At 35.1% G+C, this 19,444-nt stretch overlaps 1 protein-coding gene across 3 annotated transcripts in view; it reads left to right on the forward strand.

Annotated features, from left to right (window-relative positions):
- The window catches only part of sema3d.S (semaphorin 3D S homeolog), an 89,391-nt gene that overhangs the window by 41,034 nt on the left and 28,913 nt on the right, over positions 1 to 19,444 (forward strand). For all 3 annotated transcript variants that reach the window (XM_018254326.2, XM_018254327.2, NM_001094120.1), the window contains 6 exon segments: positions 146 to 239; positions 8,565 to 8,693; positions 9,562 to 9,704; positions 15,817 to 15,931; positions 16,733 to 16,802; positions 17,734 to 17,878. In XM_018254326.2, the coding sequence (XP_018109815.1) occupies positions 146 to 239; positions 8,565 to 8,693; positions 9,562 to 9,704; positions 15,817 to 15,931; positions 16,733 to 16,802; positions 17,734 to 17,878 (696 nt within the window).

Here is a 19,444-nt window from a genome sequence, read left to right on the forward strand (position 1 = left end):
ACACAGATTTACACAAAGTGTAAGATAAGGTACTACATCAAAGTCACTCTCTACCAAGTAAAAATGGTGCTAATAGAGTTTAGATTAATCTTTCAGGTGGAAACAATAATATGTCATAAATAACTATTTGTATATTTCCATGCAGGAAGTTGTATTCCAATTAGATACACAAAATTTGGAGTCTGGGAGACTGAAATGTCCCTTTGATCCTCAACCGCCATTTGCATCTATAATGACAGGTAAGAAATCCTGAGATTAGACAAAATCAATCTTTTAGTTAAACATTTTTTATTCACAAGGTGTGGTTTTCAGTCAAGAAAAGCTGCAGAAATATACCAACACATTATTCGGCAGGTGCAAATTCGTGGTGAATTCCCGTGATTCACCGTGAAAATTCGTCAGCGAAAATTTGCTGGCGTCAAAAACGAGACGCCGGCGCCTTTTCATGAAATTCATGGCGAAGCGAAACAGCCCAAATTTGCCCATCACTAGTGAAATTCTCAAAGTCAAGTTTTGCACGAAGGGTATTTTCCATTATTTCACAATACAGAGTGTCTTATAGTTGAGTTCTAATCTTAGAAATGTGTAAGTAGCTAAGGAGTAGTGATGGGCGAATTTATTCGCCAGGCGCAAATTCGCCGGCGCATTTTTGTAAGCAAAAAAACCGACGCCAGCACTGGATTTTGCCGGAAATCCGCAAATTTTTCAGCGTAGTGAAACTCCCCAAATTCGCCCATCACTACTAAGAACATGAGATCTATACATGTTGGGGTTGTTTATCGAAGGTCCAATTTCGAATTGATGTAAATTTTATTTTACTCTAATAAATTTGAATGTACTCAAATGTGAGGTTATCAATGAAAAAAATGAACGTCTTAAATGTGATCGAATATGAAGGACCTGGAAATTTGAATATTATTCAAATCTAATACGAATTATATTTGAATTTTCGTGAAAAAATCTTGAATGTCATGAAGGCTATTAACATCTTCAACATGGGTCAATGGACCTCTGCCATTGATTTGTTCTAGGTGGCAAATATTTGAATTAGAACTGAACTGATTCTATGGTCGAGGTGTGATATATCTCACATTCCAATTTTAATCGAGTTGGTGCTTTAAAAATTCGAATTTGACACTTGAAAAATATTGAAAATTCAAATTTATGAACCTTAATAAATCTGCCCCATTATGTCATAACTGTCTAGGGAAATAAATCATATTTCATGCGCACTGTATACTTATTATATCTGTTTAAACTTCCTTAACTTGCCTCTCCCATAATAGGTAGTTATATAGTTGGGGATATAAGCTTGATCAGTTTAACAAAGCTTCTAATAATAAAACAGTATCAATAGAGGGTGAAGGGAGGAGGTATTGGATTATAATGGGGTCACCACCTTCAAATCACTGCAGTCACAGTTCTTGTAAAGTTATTTCATCAGAAAGAAAGCTTTATTTGATTGTGATATAATGTGCAGAATACAAAGCAGGCAGGAGAGCTCTCCCTTAACTACTTTTTATGGTGCAGAGTACACATCATTATCATATCATTATAATCCTTATTATTTGAGTCACTGTAGATCACAATATCTAATTGATATCATTCATATAATCAAGAACAAGTGTTATTATACAACTTTCAACATCATTACTCACTAGGTTAATCTTGGTGGAGCCTTCCTTGTTTTTGCCAATGTATATTAGCCATTATTTCACATCAGATGCTAATTTCTCCAACCTTATGTTTATTATGAGACCTAATTTCTGTTATAATATCTCACATTATCTTGGCTGATTAAGTTAATACCAGCAAGCGGCATGCATTAATCAATGATTTTTTTATATCTAGGCATACCTTACCATTTCTGACAGAGTTTGTATATGTAATCTAATTATCTTTAGCTCAAGACATAACATATATTTTTGTTTTGTGATTAACTAATCGACAAAAAGTATGTTTAGCACAATGCTTGGTCTTTGAACTCAAGTTGAACAAGGAGGATACTGCCCCTTTAAATGAACTCTGCAGTACCCCATACAGCAATGCCACAACTATGCAGCATACTAGGCTCAAAGAAAATGTGTTACTATCAATAATTCGATCAGTCACACTTTGCAAATGTGTAAATCTGCAGATGAAATATTTGTGAAGAACTATTCAGCTAGAATAAGCACACTTTAACTATACAGAATGTGCATAAGGATTTCTCTGCCTTATTGAAAAGTGGTTGGATTAAATACAGTAGAGCTCTATGTGGGAGGTGGGGAAGCAGAAAAATGATTAATGGGATTTTAGTGTATTACATTTTACAACTTTCCTGGGTATAATTTCTCTTTGTAATAACATTTTGCCTTAGCTTATTATGTTGTTGCGCGTGACAGAAAACCTATAACCTATACTATGGAATGGGAATTTTTTTTCAAGTTACAGACTATTGGATAACCATTCCTTAAGAAAGTTAAAATTCTCTCTGCAGTTATATAATTTTAAGAAGGGAAAGGGTTACACAGAACTAGTTCAAAAGTTTTATATTTGCAGGTATTATATATTGAAGCAAGAATTAATACACTATTTAGAAAATAGTTATCATTTGTACATATCTTCTCTTAAATTGCAGTTCTATGTTGCTATTCTTAATATAATATTCAGAATACTGAAAGATAGTACAGGAAAGTATTGCTTTATTGCAGTAGAAAAGATGCCCATCATGCCAAATTGTTGATTAAAGGAAATTGGGGGCTTAAATAATATCATTTACAATGACAAATATATACTGTCACGACCGGCACCCAATACCAGAACAAGTGCCAAGCACCCTGGTCTCGGCTTCACCAGTAGTGTGACCACCGTTGGGCTTCGGGAGGAGCCCTCAGCTTACTTGGGTGCCACCTGGACTTAAAGAGAGGTACAAGGCGAGATATTCTGGCTGGCAAAGGGGCACGGCTGGTAGCAGAGTCTTTTGGGCCGAAGGTCACGGTACAAATGGAGTAGGCAAGAGAATTGTCAGACAGGCTGGGTCGAGGCAGGCAGATATCAGAATCGTCAGGCAGGCAAGGGTCAAACCGGGTTGTCAATCAAGGGGTTAAGCAGGAAGAGTTGTCGTAGGCAGGCAAGGGTCAGGATACAGAATGCAGAATAGTCAGGAACAGGCTGGGTCAAACACGGGTAATCAAACAGACAAGATTCAGATCAGATGCACAAGGCTCAGGAAACCACTAGAAACAAGTTCTATCACGGGCAAAGGGCTGTACACTGAATGGCCCTTAAATACCTTTCAAAATTCGCGCCAAACGTGCGCCTTTAAGAGGCGTGCAGGCGCACCACTCGCGCCTTAGGAGACAACATGGCGCCGGCGCTAAGGACCATGCGGCGGGCGACCCCGCCGCACAGGTATTTTTCTTACATATACTTTACGTTATACCATATTGTGTTATTTTAAATATCACACCTTTTTAATTTGCTTATGTAGTAGTCTAAATTTCAGATGTGCAAATAACAGTACAAAATGATTATTTAATATGTCATATCTAGTGATGAGCGCATTTTTCGCCAGACATGGATTTGTGAAGAAATTTTGCACTTTGGCAATTGTAAATTTTTTTGTAAACTTAAATTTCACCACAACAAAATTATTGCAGAGACAAAAAAGTCGTCATAAGAAAAAAACGTCCATTGACTTGTATTTGGAGTGAGAAAAAATTGTCATGCGCGTAAAAAATTGGCGATTGTAAAAAAATTTAGGTTCATTGACTTCAATGTGTTTTGCAAATTTTTCGCTATTTCGCAATTTTTTTCAGATTTTCGCAAATTTTTTGGTGAAACGGACAGATTTGATCATCCTTAGTCATATCACAAAAATCATATCACAAAAGAGGAATATCAGCAGAGATTATGTCCTAATTATATTGCATAGAAATATAATAATCTGGCATAATGAATACAACATAATTTAGGTGTTGGAAAATTTTAATATGATCACATATCTCTACATTTGAATAACATTTTGAAGCCAAAGGAAGTCCTCTAATCACAAAATCTGAAACAGGACACAGAAGTTAATATATAATATGGTATGGATAATATTAATGCCATCCAAAATCAGGCAAAAGAATTTGGCAAATTCACTCATCTTTATTTGCATGCCAAGACATTTATTCAGCTTAAGTTATTACATATGGAACTGGAAAAAATATTTAAAAAAAAACTGCCCTATCAAAATTTCCAAAAATAATGATTTTTGCAGTCATAACTTCCAAGTAGACTTCCATCAATGTTATTTATGTCTCATACATGGATTTCTTTAATAAACCAACATCCTACATGTAACATGTATGTCACAAAGCTTTTTATAATATGGAAAGAGTACATTTCAAATAAACCTGTGTATGCAATTAAACTCCATGAAAAACCTCATTGTAAAATAAGGATTTGCGGTGTCTTATAGTGCAGTTATTTCAGTAAAATATGATTTTCCATTTGTTTATACAGCAATTTATGTGTGGCTCCTGTAGAAATGCTCAACTTATTATGTACAGGAAAAAAAAAACAAACACGATAGAACTAGACAGATAAATAGACTAAACACAGCTATGTTTTAACTAGAAGCATATGCTTAATCAATGTCTACATAATGTTTGTTTTTGTTTCTGCTGTAATATATAAAAAGAAATCCATAATACTGTAAAAATCAATTTTACATGCTTTCACATAATCAGCTAGTAAATGCATATATCTTGCCTACAATCATGATACCATTTATTACTGAATTTATGAACACAGTCCTTTCAAGCCACCATATAAGTTAACCCCTTTTTCATATACATATAATTACAAATAATCACTGGCACACAGAGGGACATATTCAGGACCGCCATCAGAAATCGCAGGGCCCCATACGACAACATTTCCTGGGCCCCCTGGGCTGCACCCACTGCAAGCCCCCCACCCCCATCCCCACAGGTCCGCCCCCCACCACATGTTAATAAATAATAAAAAGATATTGGTGGTCAGGGCCCCCCATAAAAAAACATTTGTGGCCAGGGCCCCCCATTAAAAAATATTGGTGGCTAGGACCCCACATGAGAAAAAAATTATTGGTAGCCAGGGGCCCCCCCACATTATGAGAAAATTGGTGGCCAGGGCCCGTTAAACGTCCATGCCTTCCCGAAGTCAGCAGCTCTCAGAAAGATGGGGGGCCCAGCTAATCAAGTAAGTGTGGCATGGCCGGGCCCCCCTTACCCTCGGGGCCCCCTACAACTCTCCCCCCTGTCCCACCCTGATGGCTGAACTGGACATATTTATAAAGGTGCATAAGAAATGTTTTATGCCAAAAAAATGTGTAAAACTCCTTATTCCTAATTTTATGCTGTCCATCACCATTTCTGAAATTAGCAGGCTGAATCCATTACAATGTTTAAAGTGGTGTAATTTGTAAAGCTGTGTATTTTGATTTACTCCATAAATTTCCACCATTATTTTACACTACTCCCAGTTAGTGTAACCCATTTAAATTAGTTTGACAAGATTAGGAAGTGAAAAAATCCTTGCATAAACAGTTGGTAAAAAAAAGTGGTGCAACTTTACTGATTTTTACACATTTATTGTACAAGCTGAATTTTAACGCTACACATTAATTACACAGCTTTATAAATACACATGATTGAACATGGTGTAGCATTGTGTTAAATTAATGATGTGTAATGTATACTAATGTATACTTATTCCCTTTAAATGCAAAATGACAAACACCCTTTTAAATTCTAATGAGGGTCTTGTGATTATATCCACGCACACCAAGTACGCTGGATTGCATCATTGTAAGTGGTAGGAAAATAAAGTACAGCACTTTGATACCCATTGATAATATATAAATAAATATACACATACATGCATACATAAGCATTTAAAGTTTAAAAGCAGATTAGTGGCATCCAGATTTACATTCATGGTCAGATAAAATCAATCCTAAAAGACCTCAGGAAAACAGGATGCCATTATTGACGTTAAGACCGTTAGATCATAGTGTTAGATTAGAAATCCACTGATCATTGCCTCTTAGGAACATTCTGTCCATATCTCCACCTAAAGTTGGTTCAGAATCAAGCCTCAGGACAAACAACAGAGATCCACCACATTATGTTGAACTCATGGGTGTGCTTTCCTACATGATCAGCAGACTTCTTCCTTGCTTCTTAATAGAAATCTTTATAAAATCATGCATAAAGGAGAATTGCATTGAAATTGTTTTATTTGCATATACGATTATTATGGATTCTGGCCTTAGTAATTTGAAAGCCAGATTTAAAGATAAATGGATGAAGGCCTGGTAAAATATGTAATAAAATAAGAAATAGACCAGAACTTCCACTATGTGTTCATTGTTAACAAAACATTTGTGACTCATTTTTGCGGGGGATGCACCATTGCATTTTTTCCAAAATGTAGAATGATCAAGTAAAGTTGATCATAAAAAAAATGTTTTTAGCAGAGTAAATGATCTTCATTGTATAAATTCTTGGAAAATTTGACTTTTCCATCTTCACCTTATCATTTTGATTGAAATTATTTTTGTTAGTGAAAAATGTAATTGCTTGCCTCCTGTGCCTTGGAGGATGTTACAGTGCAGGGCTCCTGTCATTAAACTAGGATAAAGACTCAGGAAGTGCTGGTCATCTGTTATGTTTCTTGAAAATGAGTGGTGTCTGAATTTCAGTCAAATAATATTCAACCATAATTCAAACCCAATATGTTCTCAAGGTCAGATGGGACAATAACTGTATCATTGTATTATAAATGAACATCTTTGTTACTGATCCTCGTGCCGCACCACACTGTACACCAGGGAATTCCAACCTGCTTCCATCTTTTACTGGGAGGTGTAGGTCGACACAAAACAGGAATCGATAGCCCTGTTTTAGATTTCATAGATAAACATATATATATGCGTGCAGTGCTGGGGCAGCACTTTATTCTCAATATGCAGTAAACTATTAAGAGAGACTATGCCAAAAATGCAAAGAACATATTCGTATTGGTATGATTTAGTTAGAGTTTTCTTTTTTCATTTTTTTTTAAAAAAGTGCTTTTATTCATTTACAATGATTGATGGAGAAAATTGTTATCCAGACTCACCACAGCTTATTTATTATTGCTTCCGTGTCCGTTGCACTCAGTGCTGACTAGTAATGGAAAATGCCTACCATTTACATACTTTAATTGTGCTTCTTCTCTTCCTCAGGCATGTTTCTGTAAGTGTGTTCAATTATCCTGTTTAAATTACAGTTGCAATTCCATTGCTCTATTACTGTGCCTGGTTTTTAAATGATATTATACAGAAGCCTAGTAAAATAGACAAATCAACTTTGAAATGAAAAATAAATATATATATATATATATATATATATATATATATATATATATATATATATATATATATATATATATATTCATAGGCATACATTGATTACATAATTCAGTAGAAGGATAACTGGGCGGGGGACCATTTTTCCATATATTTCTTTTTAGTGTAATTTTATAGACATGAATGATGTTGGCTTTTATGCTATAACTGAAGCCTGGCTTTAAAAAAAATGCAGATGAAAGAAACTGTAGATAATAGTGCCTTTAAAAAGATCTTCTCAGAAGAGACACAGATGCATCATTGTGTCAGTGTTGTACATTGTTGCACTGAAAACTCCATGTCAAGAACTGTTAGCCAATGATAGATCTCTGGCCGTAAGGGCTTAGTTCTGAGTTGTCACAAACATTGCCAATTCTTCATGGTGACATTTACTTTTGTAACTGAGTAATTGATACTTCTTGGATGGAGTCATTATTGTTTGAAGGAAGGAAGTTTCAGATAATATATGTTGATAAGGGAAGATAAGGGATAACTAATGTAAAGTGGGTATTATTTAGACCTTGAATACTGAAAATTGTATTGTCATTTGTTGAACTGCCTTTTTTGTGTTAATAAAATGATGATACCTTTAACTGTTCCTTGTAATATTGCATGAAATTGCCACCTCCTTCATTTTTGTGCCAAAACCCAATTCGACTGACTTAAATTTCAATAACCTGCCATGCAAAAATAAGGCACTGCCCGGATATGCAAGCCATTTTACCCAGTGAATGTCTGTACATACAATTGTGCACTCTGCTGCACATTAAAATTCCAGTACACCATATGCAATACAACAACGCAATATCAATAATGTAAAAGTACGATATAAGAAGTTAAAGCAAGCAAAATCATAGGGCCATATATATCAAAGTCTGAAATAAAAGCTAACCCTGAATCTAAGTGCCTGGTCAAACTAAATCTGAATCCTTAAAATCTAGGAAATTGTGTTTTTTCCATGCACTGCGCAGGTGGTTCTTTTCAACCATTTCTTACCCTACAAGAGTCAGAAATAAAAAGGATAAAGAAAGGTCACATTATGTGCAGATGACAAAACATCCCTTCTAATATTGATAGGCATATTTAGCTTTAAGAGTATAGAAAACAAGAAAAGAACAGTTTTCAAAACTTGTGTGATTAATATTGGTTTCTCTTTTTTCAGATGAATACCTCTTTGCTGGTACAGCATCAGATTTCTTGGGAAAAGAAACAACATTTACACGTTCCATGGGACCGACACCTGACCATCATTTCATCAAAACTGATACAGATGATCATTATTGGCTTAATGGTAAGAACACAATTAGTAAAGGGCTCATTGAGACCCACCTTAAACGGTAGCTACAAAATACCATTTTGTTGGTATTGTCACACGAGTTAAGAACTGCAATATGGGCTTCATCATGGGCTTCCCCAGTTATGCCTGGGTGTCACTGAGACCAATATGGGCTATGAGATGCAGACTCACACCAAATATGTTACTAAATTAATGAAAAAGGAAGAGTACTCGCACGCCCGTGCCAACAGAGAAACAGGTAACTTGGTGCCCAGCGATAGAGGCAACGGCAACCTCCAGTGAATTGTAGAAATGGAAACACGCTGGCACACAAGAATCTTGTTGCTTGTTAAACCATGCACAAATATTTAATGCGTAAGTGCGGTGCAACGTTTCGGAAGCCACGCCCCTTTCTCAAGCATGCAAGATTCTTGTGTGCCAGCCTGTTTCCATTTCTACTATACGTAATGAAACATTGATGTTGTAAGAGTATGTTCTCTAAGACACTTTTCCAAACCAGAGAGATCAAGCATGACATGAAAAATGCAAATTATAACAAACGTAAACTATATGCTGGTTGGAGGTTTTAGCAAGATAATTGTAGCTAGATATCCAAGAGATCACAGGACTCCTTTGGAATCCAGTATGCAAATCCAGAGTTGCACACAGAGATAGATAGAACTCTTTGTTGTCCAGCGGGCAAGGTGATTTGTGGGCAAAAAAAAAAAAGGTGTCTCTTGCACTTAGAGACTTGACCAACCCTTCCCCTAAAAGTAGCTCTCCTGGCTGAAGTGTGAAATAGCAAATTATTTTCCATACCTACAGTTAGATGAGCTATGGTTAAAACATCATTTACTGAAGGTGTATATATTTTTCGTTTCAGGAGCAAAGTTTTTTGGTACATATGCAATACCAGATACGTATAATCCAGATGATGACAAGATCTACTTTTTCTTTCGTGAAGCACATCCAGAAGGCAGCTTTTCAGAAAAATCTGTATTTTCTCGTGTAGGAAGAGTTTGCAAGGTAAAAACTTTAGCCAAAGTTAGAGCTGCCGTGAGATAGATATATATATATATATATATATATATATATATATATATATATATATATATATATATATATATATATATATATATATATATATATATATATATATATATATGTTATTGGATATATCATGTTACTTAAAGGGATGTCATGAAAAAGTATGTTTTTTTTTTACAATAATTTTAAATTAATTAAAAGAGCTCCTCCGGCAAGATCCTGCATTGAAATCCATTTTTAAAAAGAGCAAACATAATTTTTGTGTTTAATTTTGAAATCTGAGATGGGATTAGACATGTTGTCCATTTCCCTGGTTCCCCAGTCATGTGACTTGTGCTTTGATAAACTTAAGTCGCAGTTTACTGCTGCACTGCAAGTTGGAGTGATATCACCCCCCTCCGCCCCCAGCAGCCTATCAGCAGAACAATGAGGAGACCAGGTAACAATTCCCTGACACCTGTATTGATAAAAATGCTCCCATGCCCTTACTTAGTGGTAGATATGAGAACAGCACTCAATAGTAAAATTACAAGTGCATCTAATCCAAGCTGAAACTCCTTCAGTTTACACTGAGTAGGAGAAACAGCCTATCTGAAAGCATTTCCAGTGTGAAGTGCTGGCTCTTTCTGAAAGCACATGACCAGGTAAAATGGCCTAAGATGGCTGCCTACACACCAATATCAAAACTAAAAAAAATACATCATTATTAATTCAAGAATAAAATTTAAAATGGCAGAATGAATAATAAATGACTAATAAAAACTAATAAAAACAATACCATAAATGACCATCATGACGAATCCCTTTTAAGGATTGTATGGCCCTTTGAAAAGAATATTAGCCTTTTTCAGTAGGGTACACTATAGAGCTCTGTAAGTTGGTTAACATTAGTGGTTTACTGTAATTTAATGAAAAGGTGCCTACATCCCTTAGTGCTATAGTAAAAATTATGGAAAAATAGGTTCCAAATAACACTACCACTTTTCTACTAAGTTAAGAAAAGGCACCAAATACAATAACTTTTCTGTACTGTTGATAAGACAATGAGATTTGACAGTAATCTTTTTTCAAACAAAACATCCCCAGAAATGGCAGAACCCCCATTTTAACCAGCTACAAGCAGCTACAATCAACATTGCAAAAAACAGATTAAACATACTTAAATGGGCATTGTAAATCAGGCAGGAATAATTTTACAAAATTAACTGAGAGACAGATGAAACTAGGTTATTCCCATCTACTCACAAATGGAATCTCTTGTTTTATGTATGTTTACTGTTAAATAAAGTCATGATAGAAAATGTGTTTCTGAGAATGAAACCTAAAGGCAGAATCCATTTTAAAAAGCTCTATATATTTAACATATTATAAATATACTATAGGAGTTATAAAAATAAAACTCTTTCTATGCCCTTCCTCATATTGCAGCATTAGGAATTTTTCACCTTACTATCTTTTATCTAAGGATGCTGTCATGCATATTTCTCACTCCTTCCCTGGCATTAACTTTTATCCAGTGCTCATTGTTCCATCAATTGCTTTTTATTATTTCTTAACCTATCTCTTTAAAGTTTGGCTTTGTGACAATGACATATGCCAGAGATCAACTTGTATTTCAATGCACTGCAAATAAATGATCTTAGGTTTATTATGAAGGCAGCAATATTATGAATGTTCCTCTACCAGTGTTTATGAAGTAGATTATAGGTCTCTCTGATATTTGCCCTTGGGGGACAGTTGCTGCAAAGAGTAGTTTGTTTTTTTAGGTTTTAGGCCTAGGGAAATGTTAAATTAAATAATTTGTCCAGAATCAAACATCTGTTGCTTCCTGTTTTGAAAAACGCTATCTTCTTAAAAAAGTTATATATTCTTTAGTTAAAGTAACTGACAAATTCTGTGTTTGGCATTTACTGCATTGTTATGTCTTTGCCAGTTAAAAATGGTAACATTTTACAGGGTTGTTGGCCTTGACTGTCCACCATTATAAATAATGATAATAAAATGTACAGAAAATAAAGGGAGAACAAGTCATTATAACTATGGTATCATCATATAGTGATGTGAATTGGTGTGGAGTGAGAGCTCTACCACAGAGTTAATTGGAACCCCTACTTTACCAATGCTATCTCAGTGTGGAATAGTAAAATATATAAATTTATTTGCAGACTGCAGGGTGTTTTATATGATGTGTGTGACCTGAATTGAGTTCATGCACTTATTTCCCATTTAATCCTTATTCCCTGGCCCACTTACTTTTAATTAGGTACTGTATATAAAAAGATCCCCATAAAAACTTTTTTGGCTGCCAGGCTGTTGACATTTCAGTTGCTTCTGCACAAAGATTTTATTGCTACACTAAGGAGTTGTGGACAGGTGAGTTTTAGTGAGCATTGATGAGATTCACTTGTCCAGTTTGTTGCAGTCAGTTTCTCCATTTCAAATTGTCCACTACAATGGTTAAATTAATAGCATGGGCTGTCAGAGATATCACAGTAGCCTTCTGCCACTTCAGATAGTGCCCGAGTGTATCATTAACTTACATCTAGGTATTGGTAACAGGGCCTTTCTTTTATCAAGAACTTAACCTAGTTATCTTGTTGTTCCACCTGGGGTGCAGATTTTTTAATGTGCATATTCACTGTTACTCTTAATTTTGGGAAAGTTTCAAGTACAAGAACTTTGCTCCAAAATACCTGGAAATGTAACAGTGGATCTCAGAAGGTAAGTTATACTGTATATAAAGTGACATTGGGTTGTTGCATAAAAAAAGATGCACAACAGTCCTTTGTGAAAATGTTGATACTTAAGTCCCTATTTAAAAACAAACATATATTTTTGAAAATGTTCACTATTACTTTAAATAAAAAAAGGATTTGATGTCTAGAAATTAGGCATTTCAATGATTATACAGTTCATAGTTAATACAAACAATTTGTAGACTCACATGGAATGTACATTTGTGTAACCCATGGTCATTTTTCAGATATTAATACTGGAGATATTTTCTCTGTTTTCATGCTGCTGTTAGTTTTCCCACTTGTGCAGGGGCTCCCTACTTAGGAATCTCTCAGAAAAAATATGTCTTCCACATCTGCTGGGACTTATTGATAATCTTTCTCTTGTGTAATGCTTTACAAGTGCTGATGATTAGAAGCACTGTGTGTACTCGTGGCAGAGCTAGCTTTTAGAATGGGTTCATCAATTCCAAGAAGTTGCACTGAGAAAATAAACATATTCAAATTCTTTTAGATTTTTTCATAAAGTCTTAAATCTAATTTTTCTGAATATAAAGTCTGGTAAGTAGCTATATCTGCTTCAGTTTTAGTTGTATATCTGCCTGTATCAGTTTTATTTTAAATCTGAAGTTAGGCAAAACAAACCTCACATTTCTGTATGCGGCAAACTAAAAATATAGATTTTATCTATGTATATGATTCTGCATATGTTACTTTCAGTAAACCTAAACTGTTTTACTGAGGGTTCTTCTCTGTGTGTAGCAGGGAAAGCTAATACTTTTGTACACTTGTGATAACCGATAAGAGAAATGCAGTGTGCAGCCAAATGGCAGTGTTAACAGATTTTTTTCAGATCAGTTAAGAATATTTTTAGTGTGTTTTGAAGCCAGATAAGCAAGTCACTGTACATATTTCTGTATTGTTTAATAGCTGTCTAAGTCTCTGCTGGAAACCTATCGCTCTCGCTCTTTTATTTTTTGTTTAAAATTGTGCAGTCATGAGCTCTGGGAATTATAGCAGCATGTCACAAAAATCCAAACATTCTTATTTAAACCGAGCCTCTCAGATTTATGTTTATTGTTAGACTGTAAAGCTGAGGGTTTAGTTCTAGAATATATGGTGTTTATCCTTCAGTATAATGTGGAAGTTGAAAAAAGTGGGTCTTAGAAAAGGGTTTCCTCACATAGTTGTTTTTTTTCTTTGGTATATATAACAGCCCATGTTTAATTTATTTGAATCATGTTCAACCTTACTCGAGGAGCAATGGTGAATTCATATGTTGTGCTTCATTAGCAAAATATACAGGTAGGCATTGGCAGGAGACAAACAAGCCAGCAGTCTATTGGGCCATGTGTGGATACAGGATATATATTGTATATTGGTAGGACCAGGCAGAAATATTTGAGTCAAAACTTTTTGTCTGCATCGGGGCCCAGTCCTTACTAACTTGTGCCTTTGGGAAGGTAGTAAGAACAGGGCTGTACTGACACTGGCTTTTTGCATTTGTCCTGAGCACTAGATATTTATCCAGCACTCAGTAAAGGGGCACACGTGCTCTTAGAATGAACAATAAGGGGCATGCCCTTGCACCCCTTAGTGATATCCTTACTTACTCGTGCCTTAGGGCAGGCAGTTCAGACAGGGCTGAATTGAAAATTCTAATTGAAAATTCAAATTTTCAAGTTTTTTTTATAGTCAAAACTGTCATATTACATTCAAGTTTTTCAAAAACTTCTAATTTGATTTTCGAGATTTATCATACCTATCCACCTAAACCACCTAAAACCTGTCAAGTTGCTGTTTAAGTCAATGCGAGACGTCCAGGGATCACTTTTTTTATATAATAAATTTCAATTGGTCAAATTTCAAGTTCATGGGAGTTTATGGGAGTTTTGAAAAACTCACATGAATTCGAAATTCGACCCTCTAATAATCTGCACTGTGCACATATTGCCAGATTTTTCAGCCAGCCAGTACAAACTGCAACATCCAGCCGGGGGTTGCCAGTATCCCTAGAATAATCACTAAGTGGCACCCTACTGTGGTCTTGGGTGAAGAATGAACTCTCAAATATATGGTGATCTTGTTCCATTTCCTAAAGCTGGTAGTGTTTTACTATCATTGAAAATAATAAATATATATTTGTTATAAAAAGTTGAAACCTAACTTGACTGACAAACTCCATATCCATTAACACATATTCTTTTATCACTTGCACATTTAGTGGTTTCCTTAGAATGGTCTGATGGTTTGAAAGAAATCATCTGGTTCTGCTCCATTGTATAGTTCATTTTTTTTACATTTTGGTGACTCCATAGGTTATTACCACTGGCTAAATAGTCAAAATATTCCAATGGCCAAGTTTTAATCATTTAAAATATATATAATAGAACCTTTTACTTCTTGCCAGGTATATACCACAGAGAAGCATATTGCCCTGGGTTGCACTTTATGGTCCAAGTCTTAAAATGAAACGTGTTGTCTTTAGTATAGTAGTTTGTTTTGTTAGTTAGAGTCTGAAGTAATGTCTGTGTAATGTGAAGCTTAAATTGTATGCATAGCTTAGCTAAGCTGAGGAGATTGCCAAGTTTTCTGTTTCACTGTGCCCATGTTGCTTTGGGAAAAAATGCATACACCGAGGGAGCTACATTTTCCACAGATCAACAATGGCACTTGTGTGTCTAAGAAATAAGTTGCAGGAGTTTCTGAAACTTTAAATACAGTCTTCTTGAAATCGTTAGGAAAGGTTCTGCTTCTGAATAACTATTTAACTAATGATCTTGGATGAATCTTGGTAAAAATGACTTAATATTATTTTTATTCTAATTATTTGAGTGCAGTTAAGTCTTATGGGTTACGAAAACAACTGTATGCTCTTTTCAGCAGTCACCATGTCTGTGTAAACATTCTGCCCAGAATAAAAGTGCCAATGTCTGTATTCACACGACATATTTTAATAAAACATCAATGCTTTTATTTGTTGTTCAGTGAAAACTTGATCTTAGGTGTTCTGCAGTGTATATGAGCAAGGGCAAAAGATAAACAAAATAGCCCATTTAGGCCACCGCTCAGTGCTGTTATTGCTGCCATCTTGAAATTCCACTTTATGCAAAACTACAGTTTTGTTTTCCCATCAACCTTTAAATTAACCAGAAAACTGTCTTGTATTTCAAAATGTTAGTTAATGCTCGCTGATTGTTATAATATACATTATTATTGATTTCTAAATGCATTTACCATCATGAATGCACCATATTGGACACTATAAAATGGCAACATATATGTCAATGTTAAATAATAAATGTGTATCAAATTATTTTTCTATATGACGAACCTCAATATTTTTTTCTTTATAGAATGACATTGGAGGTCAGCGCAGTCTGATAAATAAATGGACAACATTTCTGAAAGCTCGATTAGTTTGTTCAATTCCTGGACAAGATGGAGGGGATACATATTTTGATGAACTACGTAAGCTGATTTTAATCTTTTTTTTTTTTTCCTGTAGCAAACATGTTTTTGAAAAATATGTAAAACATACTGGATTCCATTAGACTGCTTTTTCAGCTGTAGGTGATAAAACATTGCTTAACGCTAGAGGAAAAATCCTTTCAGTTGACCTCAGTGTTTCCCTGTAAACATGTATTAATTGTTACTGAAAGTTACATGTGATAAAATGCATGGAATTGATGGAGTTCAGAACTTGAAAGGAAATACGTATTGAACTGACTATTTATTACTTACATAGTACAGTTATGAGAGCTGACCTGAGGTTATCCGGATAATGGATCTTTCTGTAATTTGGGTCTTCATATCTTAAAGGGGAACTCCGGCTTCCAAACCAAAATTTAATACAGAGGCCCACATAACACAGAAACCCCTAATATATCCAGGAACTACATAGCCCACAATGCATTGCACTGTGATGTTCTGTTCCTTATTTAAATTACGTGTGCATTGAATTGTAGGGTTTGGAGGATGCAGGCTAAGGACAGATGGCTGCTGATACAAAGTAACAGTAGTCAGCCAGCTCAGAAAAGTCTGCAAAGTTGCTTGAAATTATGTTTACTTTTCAAAAAGCTTAAGTTATGTTTGTGTGGAATTCACACAAGTAACAGGTAATAGCTATATTAATTTACTGCATTTATCTATGTTTACTACATACTCTAAACCACTTGTTTTTCCAGAATAAAGTAACTGCTATATCTTATAAATGAAATATATATTGCTTCAGTGCATTTACATTACCCTTTTCCCTCTTTTTTTTTTTAGAAGATATTTTCTTGCTTCCAACAAAGGACGAAAGAAATCCAGTCGTGTATGGAATATTCACTACTACAAGGTAGCCTTTCTGTTTAATTGAATATAGTTCAATACAATAATAACAACAAGCATTTGTTTTGGGTAAAGCACATCTGCTAGGCAGCTGAGCTTGACAATGACATGTCTGTGTGCCTAACACTTAGGTGGTGTTTCTTTTTCCTAATCTTTCTGCTTCTATATGAAAACAACCTGCTGTGCATTGTCACTAATGTTAGAACAGTCCTTGGTCTGATTCCATTCAATAGGAGAATGAAAGATAGATTTAACAAGCCTGCAAGCAAGGTGGGCAAGTTAATCCATGCACAATAAAATGGATTTTTACAATGTAAATAGTAAATTGGCTGCCATATTTACACTAAGGTATTGCGTTGAACTACGGGAAAATATACATTTATTTCATAATTTCAGAGTAATATACTTGCACAAAGAAATGGTTTAGATGCATTTGATTAAAATGTTTTACTAGTATGTGATATTACTAGTAAATTGTGTGCATTTGCTTCTGAAGTTGTAACATACATATTGTATTAAAAAGATGCTATATATTATGTGGATGGCCATTCAAGTTCCAGAATGGCTTACATTTGAGATGCAGATAACAGATGAGCTAAAGGCTTAGTATTTAAAAAAGAGATAAACAACAGGGTTCAATTGGCATTCACGGCTGTTACAGCCTTGAACTGTTGCTGGGATTTTGGGAGTTGCAGTTTAATAACATCCCTATAAAAAGATTTAATCTATCAGTATTTTCCCCCTCTGTTCCTGGTGACCTTCCTACCGTGCTATTAAACTGACTTAATTTATAAGATTTCTCTCCTCATAATATTAGAGTTTATATATTTTGTCATTAAGAACTTCTATAATTGTTTAGTGACCAGGAACCTGCTTGTTTATTTTTACACTTATAGTCCAATACCTCAAGAACATTAATATTTTGTTTCTTATTGCAGTTCTATATTTAAGGCATCTGCTGTTTGTGTGTATAGTATGGCTGATATAAGAGGTGTATTTAATGGCCCATATGCCCACAAGGAAAGTCCAGACCACAGATGGGTACAGTACGATGGAAGAATCCCCTATCCTCGGCCTGGCACAGTATGTATCTTTTTGCAGTTTATTGTATACAGACATGACTATGCTCTTAATGAAGTTTGGTGTGCAAATCAGGAAACAGTTTCTTTTGCAATACATTACTCCTTCAAAAATTGCAAGAAGCAGACCTGAACCTGAAAAAAAGCCAAAACCCCTGAATGTTTGTCATGGTAACCATATTTACAAACTCCACAGTCCAAAGCAGTAGCAAAATGCATGTAAGTTGTGGTAGTAGCTTGAAGGAACTAAAGTGAATTGTTTTAGAGAAATAGCTCATCCAAGTAATGGCAGGCAGATCCTTGACGAGGATCAAGGACCAGTTTACGAAGCAAAGACTCATTTAATATGCCAGTACAAATATGTTCACATGCCTCTCGATGTTCAGACACTTCAAACATATATAGAGTATTGGTCTTGTGTACCAAAAAGTGGACAGAGACCTTTCAGGAGTGATCATATATACAGCTTGCCTTGGCAATAACATTTTAACAAGAAATGTTTAAAAGGTCCTCCTACTCCTACAAATGTGAGACAATCATCATCATCATTTATTTATATAGCGCTGTCAAGATATGCAGTGCTTTCTTGTTCCTCTCTGTCCAGCTTGGATATAGTTAGCAATACATTAACCAGCCTGAATATTCAAATTGGCCCTCCAGGATCCTACACTGAGTAGCTTTGCAGAGCCTAAATTAGTTTCTAAATGTCTGCAAAATCAAGGCATTTGCTGGGTAGCTTTATTTTGATAGGTTGTGGGTTGAGGTGACACCTTATATACATATGATGTACATATATTTACTTTATATTAAATTCAGCAGTATTGAATATGACCTTCCTTTCACAGATATAATAAAATTGTAAGGTACATGCAAATCTAAATGTATCCCAATTAATTAAAAATGAATGCAGTCATTGTTATTCACAAACACAGGCACTTTCAGTTTCCTTTTCACTGAAGAAGGTTGCCAATTTTAGAGATGCCAAATACCATCATAGTCCTTAAATAAGAGCTTGCCAGAGAGGTTTTGCCTGTGTATCTATGGTAAGCTCTGCCGATTAAGCTAGAAGATGAGAGAGCTAAAATATGAAGCAAATTATTTTACTTTAAACATTTGTTGCCTAAAGTTTGTTTGGTATGGTCCTGAGCAGAATCCGGTCTGTGATCCTGATCCTGTGGATGAGGTTGCCATCTACTGCTCATAGCATGTCAGGTTTTAAAAGTAAAAGCTATTGCTTGGTCATAGGATAGACACAAGTAGTGCCCTGGAATGACAGCAGACATTCATAGAAAAAATGGATCCTGTAAAGAGAGAAGATAACTGTGTGTATTTACTACAATATTAAGCTTTTAAATTCTGATATGCTGGGACTGTGGTGTGGGTTGTAGTAGGGGGAAAACTGATAAACTGACAGATACAATTACTTATTTCATTATTGGGATGTTGGTTTAATGAGTGAGGTCATAAACTGACAGATGCAGTTTAGTTTTATCAGCATTGGGGTACTGTACATTTCAGTGTATTCGAATGATTCTAGTAACTTATACATTTTACTAAGACAAACAAAGCA

This window comes from Xenopus laevis, chromosome 3S (genome assembly GCF_017654675.1).
Source record: "Xenopus laevis strain J_2021 chromosome 3S, Xenopus_laevis_v10.1, whole genome shotgun sequence".
Taxonomy (NCBI): Eukaryota; Metazoa; Chordata; class Amphibia; order Anura; family Pipidae; genus Xenopus; species Xenopus laevis.